Source organism: Myotis yumanensis, unplaced genomic scaffold, assembly GCF_028538775.1.
Source record: "Myotis yumanensis isolate MYYU_CA2020_CCGP unplaced genomic scaffold, mMyoYum1.0.hap1 SCAF_3, whole genome shotgun sequence".
Classification (NCBI taxonomy): domain Eukaryota; kingdom Metazoa; phylum Chordata; class Mammalia; order Chiroptera; family Vespertilionidae; genus Myotis; species Myotis yumanensis.
The window spans coordinates 148809140-148819963 of NW_027223754.1; the positions used below are offsets into that span (position 1 = coordinate 148809140).

The 10824-nt window shown below is 48.7% G+C and overlaps 1 protein-coding gene across 1 annotated transcript; it reads right to left on the bottom strand.

Moving 5' to 3' along the window:
* Window positions 1-529: 529 nt before the first annotated feature.
* Window positions 530-1756, bottom strand: LOC139005386 (heterogeneous nuclear ribonucleoprotein A1-like). Its single transcript, XM_070407639.1, has one exon. The coding sequence runs from the start codon at window positions 1754-1756 to the stop codon at window positions 788-790; it is 969 nt and encodes a 322-aa protein (XP_070263740.1). The 3' UTR covers window positions 530-787.
* Between the last annotated feature and the right edge of the window lie 9068 nt (window positions 1757-10824).

Genomic DNA, 10824 nt, shown 5'->3' on the forward strand with positions numbered 1-10824 from the left:
TTCCTTCCTTCCTTCCTTCCTTCCGTCTTTCTTTCCTGTATGGTGGATTAGAATGTGATGACTATTAGGTCATAGTTTGGTTCCACTGGTTGCCTTACTGTACTAAGGTGCTGGCAGTACGACCCAGTATTACTTTTGCACCATCAATATAAGTGTCCACATAGTGGAAAAGGCTAATCAGTTTTTTGTTGTTGTTGTTAATCCTCACCTAAGGATATTTTTTTTCCCATTGATTTTTTAGAGAGAGTGGAAGGGAGAGGTAGAGACACAGAGAGAGAAACACTGATGGGAGAAAGACACATCGATTGGTTGCCTCCTGCAAGTGCCCCAATCAGTGCAGGAGATTGAGCCTGCAACCGAGGTACATGCCCTTGATTGGAATAAAACGAAAGCCTTCAGATGGAAGGCTGACACTCTAACCACTGAGTGGCAAGTCATTTTTTTTTTTTAAAGACACATTTATTCAGCTTCATGATCAGACTATTACATTTAGCAATCAACAGCATGGATGCAAAATAAAAAATCTACATTAAAACCCTTGGTTGGAATGCTTTACACTTTCCACAGAACAGAAACTAAAATAACCTGTTATACAATTAGTCACAAAAACAGTCCTCAAGTTTTTTTTGCCCATTCACATGAGTATTGTCTAACACATGTCTTCTTTGTAGCAGCTAGGCCCTGCCACCACTGTGCTTGGCTGAGTTCACAAATCTGTTGTAACCTGTAGCTTCCCTGTCACTTCTCTGGCTCTCCTCTCCTGCTAAGCTTTGTTTCCTGGCAGTAATTAAAACCTTCTGCCACTGCCATAGCTACTGCTGCTGCTGCTGCTGGAACCGCCATAGACACCTTGGTTTCGTGGTTTGGCAAAGTATTGACCTCCACCACCATAAGGGCCAGAGCTTCTGCCTCCAAAGTTTCCTCCTTTCATAGGCCCAAAATTTGAAGATTGATTGTTGTAATTGCCAAAATCATTGTAGCTTCCACCACCTCCAAAATTGCTTCCATCATTACCAAATCCATTATAGCCATCCCCACTGCCACCATATCCACCGCCACCACGGCTGTCACCAAAGCCACCTCGACCACTGAAGTTTCCTCCATGTCCAAACTTGTCGTTTCCACCAAAACCACCTCCACGACCACCTCCGAAGTTTCCAGAACCACTTAGACCTCTTTGGCTGGATGAAGCACTAGCCATCTCTTGCTTAGATAGAGCTTTCCTTACTTCACAGTTGTGGCCATTCACAGTATGGTATTTCTGAAAGACAATCTTGTCTACAGAGTCATGGTCATCAAAGGTTATAAAAGCAAAGCCTCTCTTTTTGCCACTGCCTCGGTCAGTCATGATTTCAATCACTTCTATTTTCCCATACTGTTCAAAATAATCTCTTAGGTGATGTTCTTCAGTGTCTTCTTTAATACCACTGACAAAAATCTTTTTCACAGTTAAGTGGGCACCAGGTCTTTGAGAATCTTCTCTGGAGACAGCCCTCTTTGGTTCCACCACTCTTCCGTCCACCTTGTGTGGCCTCGTGTTCATTGCTGCATCCACCTCCTCCACAGTGGCATAGGTGACAAACCCAAAGCCTCTGGAGCCCTTGGTGTTTGGATCTCTCATCACCACACAGTCCGTGAGCGTTCCCCATTGCTCAAAATGGCTCCTCAGACTCTCATCGGTTGTTTCAAAGCTCAAACCTCCGATGAAGAGCTTCCGAAGCTGCTCTGGCTCTTTGGGAGACTCAGACTTAGACATGATGGCTGCAACGGGGGGAATTCCAACGATGCTTACTCCGCGGCGTTCACCAGCAGAAAGGAGTTGTCGGGGTCCAACCCCAGCAGGTCCAGGGGTTCCCAAAGGTGTGGATGGAGTCAGCGAAGAAGGAATGACAAGGAGTTGATCAGCAGCCTAGCCAGATTCTCTAGCCAGGTTCTCCAGCCAGGTTCGGTTTTTCTTGTCCTGTTACATCTGTATTTATACTAGTTGATTTTAATCCTATCCATTCTATTCCAAAGGTTAGGGCATTTGTTATCTCCATTCCAAGGTCACTACTCTATTGTTCTGTTAAGCTACAAGGAAGTAACTGAAGGAGATTATCCTAAGTGATTGTTCATAGTTAAAGTGATTAATTACCCTCCTGGCACTTAGTTAAGGGGTTTTATTCCCTTAATTAGTCCTGTTAATCCCTAACTCCAGGGAAAAATCCCCACCTGGGGAAACAACCTTTCTCGGAGAGGTGACCTTGGTTAAAACACAGAGCGCTAAGAAGGGGAGCAAACATATTAAAAACAGTATGCCATATACTCCAGGTCCCTAGAAACATATGCTGTGCAGATGTTTCTTCCCTGCAGCAACTCTGTCAAGCAGCAAGGATGGACTGGCTTCCAGCAAGGAGTGATCTAAGGAGCACATCTCTATCATTTCACTTTTTATCTTATCCCAGAGGTCCCCCCCCACTCCCCACCCCACCCCACCTTTGCCTTCTCCTCCCTCCCTCATCTATCACCAGTGGATTTTCTGTAACCCACTTACGTCTCCTCCTTGGATTGTCATGTATAAAACAGAGTGACGCCCTGGCCGACTTTGGTCAGTGGGTAGAACATCTGCCTGGGGACCAAAGGGTCCTGAGTTTGATTATAGTCAAGGGCGCAGGCCCGGGTTGGGGGCTCGATCCCCAGTAGGAGGTGTGCAGGGGGCAGCCTACCGGTGATCCTCTCTCACATCGTGGATATTTCTCTCTCTCTCTCCCTCCCTCTCCCTTCCTCTCTGAAATCAATAAAGATATATTAACACACACACACACACACACACAACAACAAAACAAAGGTATTATTCCACCTCCATGTAATAAGAAGTATACTTGTACAATGTTTTGTACTTGTATTTCATGCTATTAAAACAGGGAAGTTAAAACTTGGGGGATTTGGGGCAGCAGGGAGAGGATAAAAGGGAGGGATTGACCTTTGCTGTTTCAAAATGGCAGCTGCCGTCCTAACTGGTTTGGCTCAGTGGATAGAGCGTTGGCCTGAGAAATGAAGGGTCCCAGGTTCGATTCCCGTCAAGGGCACATACCTTGGTTGTGGGCACATCCCCAGTAGGGGGTGTACAGGAGGCAGCTGATTGAGGTTTCTCTCTCTTTGATGTTTCTAATTCTCTATCCCTCTTCTTTCCACTCTGTAAAAAAATCAATAAAATATATTGAAAAAAATGGCGGCTGTGAAGTCACTGGAGCCAAAATTGTGGCTGCCTCCTGCACGCCCACCCACTGGGGATGGAGCCCACACCCCAGGCAGGTGCCCTTCACTGGACTCAAACCCAGGACCCTTCTGTCCACAGGACAACTCTCTATCTGTCAAGCCAAAACAGCCAAGGCTAAACTCCCTACTTTGACAGAAAGGATGACTTGTTTATTTCCACACAACTGTGGACGAAAGGAGGGGCCACATGCTAACCCGACGAGCTCAGGGAAGGCCTGCGTGGCGGTCTTGCAGACTGAAAGGCCTAAAGTGACCGCAAGGATGGTCTGAAGGGAGACTGTGACGAAGAGCAGTTGTGGTGGGTAGTCGCGTCCTAGGCCGGAGGAGTCTTCCCTGACAAGGTCAGTGTTTACCTGAACCTATGGTCCTTTTGCATCTAACACAACATACCTCTGAAATATCAGAGGAACTTGTAACATCCCGCACCGCCCCCAGCACCCCCCCCTCCCCCCGCCGACACACACACACACACACACACACACACACACATACACACAAGCAAGTGAGCCTGGGCGCCCTGCAGAACAGAGACCATAAAATCCTTCATTGCTATTGTTATGGCAAGTCATTTTTATTTTATTTTTTATTTTTTTTTATTTTTCGCTAAAAGTATTACAAAAGGTATTACATAAGTGTCCTTTTCCCCCCCCCACCCTTAACAAGTCCCTGCCCTCCCTTACCCCCCAGTGTCTTATGTCCATTAGTTATGCTTATATGCATGCATACAAGTCCTTCGGTTGATCTCTTACTCCCCTCCCTCCTGTCCCCCAACCCTCCCTGGCCTTCCCACTGCAGTCCGACAATCAGTTTGAGGCAGCTCTGCCACTGTATTTATTATTGTTCAAAAGTTTGTAATGGTCTTAATTATCCATGAAAGAGTGAGATCATGTGGTATTTTTCCTTCATTGACTGGCTTGTTTCACTTAGCATAATGCTCTCCAGTTCCATCCATGCTGTTGCAAATGGTAAGAGTTCCTTCTTTTTTTTTGTTTTTTTTTTTATTATTATTTTAATAATTTTTATTTCTTAAAGTATTACAAAGAGTATTACATATGTCTCCTTTTTTCCCCCCCTTGACATTCCCCCGGCCCCTACCCCCCGCCCTCCCCGCCCCGTGTCTTGTGTCCATTGGTTAATCTTATATGCATGCATATAAGTCCTTCAGTTGGTCTCTTAATCCCCCCCCCCCACCCTCCCCAGGCTTCCCACTGTAGTTTAACATTCTGTTCAATGTTGCTCTGCTTCTGTATCTACCCCTGTTCATCAGTCCATACTGGTCCCCTTTATTTGTCCCAACCTCACTGGAGTAGTCTCAACCTCACCAGGGCCGTCTGAGCCTCACCAGGGCCGTTTCAACCTCACCGGGGCCGTCCCTACCTCACGGGGGCCGTTTCAACCTCACCGGGGTCGTCCCTACCTCACGGGGGCCGTTTCAACCTCACCGGGGTTGTCCCTACCACACGGGGCCGTTTCGACCTGACCGGGGTTGTCCATACCAGACCGGGGTCGTCCCTGCCTCACGGGGGCCGTTTCAACCTCACCGGGGTCGTCCCTACCTCACGGGGGCCGTTTCAACCTCACCGGGGTTGTCCCTACCACACTGGGGCTGTTTCAACCTGACTGGGGTTGTCCCTACCACACGGGGGCCATTTCGACCTGACTGGGGTCGTCCCTACCTCACGGGGGCCGTTTCAACCTCACCGGGGTCGTCCCTACCTCACGGGGGCCGTTTCAACCTCACCGGGGTTGTCCCTACCACACCGGGGCCGTTTTGACCTGACCGGGGTCGTCCCTACCTCACGGGGGCCGTTTCAACCTCACCGGGGTTGTCCCTACCACACCGGGGCTGTTACAACCTGACCGGGGTTGTCCCTACCACACCGGGGCCGTTTCGACCTGACCAGGGTCATACCTGCCTCATGGGGGCCGTTTCAACCTGACCGGGGTTGTCCCTACCACACCGGGGCCGTTTCGACCTCACCGGGGTCGTCCCTACCTCACGGGGGCCGTTTCAACCTCACCGAGGTTGTCCCTACCACACCGGGGCTGTTACAACCTGACCGGGGTTGTTCCTACCACACCGGGGCCGTTTCGACCTGACCGGGGTTGTCCCTACCTCACGGGGGCCGTTTCAACCTCACCGGGGTTGTCCCTACCTCACGGGGGCCGTTTCAACCTCACCGGGGTTGTCCCTACCACACCGGGGCTGTTTCAACCTGACCGGGGTTGTCCCTACCACACCGGGGCCGTTTTGACCTGACTGGGGTCGTCCCTACCTCACGGGGGCTGTTTCAACCTCACCGGGGTCGTCCCTACCACACCGGGGCCGTTTCGACCTGACCAGGGTCGTCCCTACCTCACGGGGGCCGTTTCAACCTCACTGGGGTCGTCCCTACCACACCGGGGCCGTTTCGACCTGACTGGGGTCGTCCCTACCTCATGGGGGCCGTTTCAACCTCACCGGGGTCGTCCCTACCACACCAGGGCCGTTTCGACCTGACTGGATTCGTCCCTACCTCACGGGGGCCGTTTCAACCTCACCGGGGTTGTCCCTACCACACCGGGGCTGTTTCAACCTGACCGGGATTGTCCCTACCACACCGGGGCCGTTTCGACCTGATCAGGGTCATCCCTACCTCACGGGGGCTGTTTCAACCTCACTGGGGTCGTCCCTACCACACCGGGGCTGTTTCAACCTCACCGGGGTTGTCCCTACCACACTGGGGCCGTTTCGACCTGACCAGGGTCGTCCCTACCTCACGGGGGCTGTTTCAACCTCACCGGGGTCGTCCCTACCACACCGGGGCCGTTTCAACCTCACCGGGGCCATCCCGACCTCACCGGGGCCATCCCAGCCTTACCAGGGAAACAGGAAGTTTGGCCCTCTGTCCCCTGCCGACGGCTCCCCACTAGACAAAATCTCCAGGCGTTCCTGGTGGTTGAACATCCAGCACTCCTGCCCTCCACCAAGTGCGCAGACTGCCTTTCTGCTGTCCCCCAGCGCCCCACAAGAGACTGGGACCAGTGGGCATGTTTGTGCGCTTGCTGGTACAGCAGTTCCACAGTGCCGGCCGAGTCAGGCCCAGCCCTGGCCGGCCCCGGACCCGACTCTGCCCCCCGATTGCGTCCCTCCCAGATGCAAGGAGCTGAAATCTGCAGCCTGCTGGGATGGGCTCTGTACTTGGTGCCTCTGCACATCCTACTCAGTGTCAATGCGCTTCTTTCTATGCGAGGAGTTGAAATCTGCAGTTTGTTGGGTTGGGCTCTGTACTTGGTGTCACATCCTACTCAGTCTCAATGTTCTTTCTCTCCTTCCAGTTGTAGAGCTTCCACTGGGCCAACTTTCCCATGGTTCTGTATGATAGGTGTTTGTCTGATATTTGGTAGTTTCGATGTTGTTGTGTGAGGTAGCACGCACAGGTCTCTTCCTTATGCCGCCATCCTGGTTCTCCTGGTTCTGCTTCTTGAGTGTGTCTGCGAGCAGTTGAAGTCTGCAATTTGTTGGGATAGGCTGCAAAAGCGCAGGTGGGTCTTTTTGTGCACCTGGCACAGCTTGGATGGGGATGTAAATTGATTAGGGCTGAGACTCAGGGAGTCGCCATGGCGGAGCAAATAGCACTGGCTGAGTCTCCGCGGCCCCTTGACTCTCTGCCAGGGCTTTGTGTCCCCCAGTGCCGGCGAGCAGCTGTGCAACAGAGTCTCCCTCGCTTTCTGATGGCTGCAAGGCCGTGCTGCCTCTCCCCGTAGGGTCTGGTGCTTCATGATCCCGCCTGAACCAGCTCAGTGGATTTGAAAGTTTGCAAAAGCAAAGGCGTTTCTACTTGTGAGTCTGGCACAGCCCAGATGGGAATGTAAATTGCGTAGGGCGGGGTCACAGGGAGTCGCCGGGGCGGAGACTCAGCGGCCCCTTGCCTATCCAGGACTCCAGGACTTTGCGTCCCCCAGTGCCGGCGAGCAGCCGAGCGCCAGAGCCTCCCTCGCTTTCTGACCACTGGAAGGCCGTGCCGTCTCTCGCCTTGGGGCCTGGGGCCTCAGAGACCTGCCCGAACCAGCTCAGTGGATTTGAGAGTTTGTAAAAGCACAGTCATTCCCTCTTGTGCCTCTGGCACAGCCCTGAGGGTAGGGCGGGGTCACAGGGAGTCGCCAGCGTGGAGGAAATAGCGATGGCGGCGTCTCTGCGCCCCTCGCCTCCCCGGGACACCAGGACTTCTTGTCCCTTGGTGCCGGCAAGCAGCCTCGTGTCAGAGCTTCCCTCGCTCTCCGACCACTGCAAGGCCGTGGCCGCCTCTCCCTGTGGGATCTGGGGCCTCAGAGACCCGCCCCGAGCAAGCCCAGAGGATTCGAGGGTTCGTAAAAAACCGAGAATCCATTTGCAGCCCGCGTGGCGTGTGACTGCGTACCTCTGGTTTTGGTGCCTCCATAGCTCCCACTCAGTCGCACTGCGCTTCTTTCTTTTCCTCCAGTTGTAGATCTCCCACTGGGCCAACTTCCCCATGGTCCTGAGTGGCGGTTGTTTACTTCATAGTTGATAGTTTCAATGATGCTGTGAGAGAGCAGCACACACAGGTCCGCTCCCTACGCCGCCATCTTGGTTCTCCGAGTTCCTTCTTTTTAACAGCAGCATAGTATTCCATCGTGTAGATGTACCACAGTTTTCTAATCCATTCATCTACTGATGGGCACTTAGGCTGTTTCCAGATCTTAGCTATGGTGAATTGTGCTGCTATGAACATCTGGGTGCATATATCCTTTCTGATTGGTGTTTCTGGTTTCTTGGGATGTATTCCTAGAAGTGGGATCACAGGGTCAAATGGGAGTTCCATTTCCAGTTTTTTGAGGAACCTCCATACTGCCTTCCATAGTGGCTGCACCAGTCTGCATTCCCACCAGCAGTGCACAAGTGTTCCTTTTTCTCCACATCCTCTCCAGCACTTGTCGTTTGTTGATTTGTTGATGATGGCCATTCTGACAGGTGTGAGATGGTACCTCATTGTTGTTTTGACTTGCATCTCTCGGATGAATAGTGACTTTGAGCATGTTTTCATATGTCTCTTGGCTTTCTGAATGTCCTCTTTTGAAAGGTGTCTATTTAGATCCTTTGCCTATTTATTTATTTATTTATTTATTTTTATTTTTCGCTTAAAGTATTACAAAGGGTATTACATAAGTGTCCTTTTTTCCCCCTGCCCTTGACACACCCCTACCCTCCCTTACCCCCCAGTGTCTTATGTCCATTAGTTATGCTTATATGCATGCATACAAGTCCTTCGGTTGATCTCTTACTCCCCTCCCTCCTGCCCCCCAACTCTCTCTGGCCTTCCCACTGCAGTTTGACAATCAGTTTGAGGCAGCTCTGCCTCTGTATCTATTATTGTTCAAAAGTTTGTAATGGTCTTTATTATCCATGAATGAGTGAGATCATGTGGTATTTTTCCTTCATTGACTGGCTTGTTTCACTTAGCATAATGCTCTCCAGTTCCATCCATGATGTTGCAAATGGTAGGAGTTCCTTCTTTTTAACAGCAGCATAGTATTCCATCGTGTAGATGTACCACAGTTTTCTAATCCATTCATCTACTGATGGGCACTTAGGCTGTTTCCAGATCTTAGCTATGGTGAATTGTGCTGCTATGAACATCTGGTTACATATATCATTTCTGATAGGTGTTTCTGGTTTCTTGGGATATATTCCTAGTAGTGGGATCACAGGGTCAAATGGGAGTTCCATTTCCAATTTTTTGAGGAACCTCCATACTGCCTTCCATAGTGGCTGCACCAGTCTGCATTCCCACCAGCAGTGCACAAGTGTTCCTTTTTCTCCACATCCTCTCCAGCACTTGTCGTTTGTTGATTTGTTGATGATGGCCATTCTGACAGGTGTGAGATGGTACCTCATTGTTGTTTTGATTTGCATCTCTCGGATGATTAGTGACTTTGAGCATGTTTTCATATGCCTCTTGGCTTTCTGAATGTCCTCTTTTGAAAGGTGTCTATTTAGATCCTTTGCCCATTTTTTGATTGGATTGTTTATCTTCTTTTTGTTAAGTTGTATGAGTTCCCTATAAATTTTGGAGATTAAGCCCTTATCAGATATGACGTTGGCAAATATGTTTTCCCACGAGGTGGGTTTTCTTGTTGTTTTGTTGATGGTTTCTTTTGCTGTGCAGAAGCTTTTTATTTTGATGTATTCCCATTTGTTCAGTTTCTCTTTAGTTTCAACTGCCCTAGGAGCTGTATCAGTGAAGAAATTGTTTTGGCATATGTCTGAGATTTTGTTGCCTTTGTATTCTTCTAGAATTTTTATGGTTTCCTGTCGTACATTTAAGTCCTTTATCCATTTTGAGTTTATTCTTGTGTATGGTGTAAGTTGGTGGTCTAGTTTCATTTTCTTGCATATATCTGTCCAATTTTCCCAACACCATTTATTGAAGAGACTGTCTTGGCTCCATTGTATGTTCATGCCTCCTTTGTCAAAAATTAATTGAGCATATTGGTTTGGGCTAATTTCTGGACTCTCTATTCTATTCCACTGATCTATATGTCTGTTCTTGTGCCAGTACCAGGCAGTTTTGAGAACAGTGGCTTTGTAATACAGCATGATATCTGGCATTGAGATCCCACCTACTTTGTTCTTTCTCAGGATGGCCGCAGCTATTCGGGGTCTTTTTTTTATTCCAGATGAATTTTTGGAGAGTTCGTTCTAGATCTTTGAAGAAGGCCATTGGTATTTTAATGGGAAGTGCGTTGAATGTATAGATTGCTTTGGGTAGTATGGACATTTTAATGATGTTGATTCTACCAATCCAAGAACATGGTATGTTCTTCCATCTCTTTATGTCTTCCTCTATCTCTTTTTTCAACGTCCTGTAGTTTTCTGAGTAGAGGTCTTTAACCTCTTTAGTTAAGTTTATTCCTAGGTATTTTAATTTTTTTGGTGCGATGGTAAATGGGATTGTTTTTCTAATCTCTCTTTCTGAAAGTTCACTATTGGTGTATAGAAATGCCTCAGATTTCTTGGGGTTAATTTTGTATCCTGCTACATTGCCAAATTCATGTATTAAGACTAGTAGCTTTTTGATGGAGTCTCTAGGGTTTTGTATGTATAATATCATGTCATCTGCAAATAAGGACAGTTTTACTTCCTCTTTTCCAATTTGGATGCCTTTTATTTCTTCTTCTTGCCTAATTGCAATGGCTAATACTTCCAGTACTATGTTGAACAGGAGTGGTGAGAGTGGGCATCCCTGTCTTGTTCCTGTTCTTAGGGGAAATGGTGTTAGTTTTTGACCATTGAGTATGATGTTGGCTGTGGGCCTGTCATATATGGCTTTTATTATGTTGAGGTATGATCCTTCTACTCCCACCATGCTGAGAGTTTTTATCAAAAATGGGTGATGGATTTTGTCGAATGCTTTTTCTGCATCTATTGATATGACCATGTGGTTTTTTTCTTTCAATTTGTTTATGTGATGTATCACATTTATTGATTTACGGATGTTGTACCATCCTTGCATCTCTGGGATAAATCCTACTTGGTCATGGTGTATGATCCTTCTGATGTACTGC

What these genes read in the sequence shown, in the direction of transcription:
- LOC139005386 (XM_070407639.1), bottom strand. Translation starts at nt 1,756, where the DNA reads ATGTCTAAGTCTGAGTCTCCCAAAGAGCCAGAGCAGCTTCGGAAGCTC.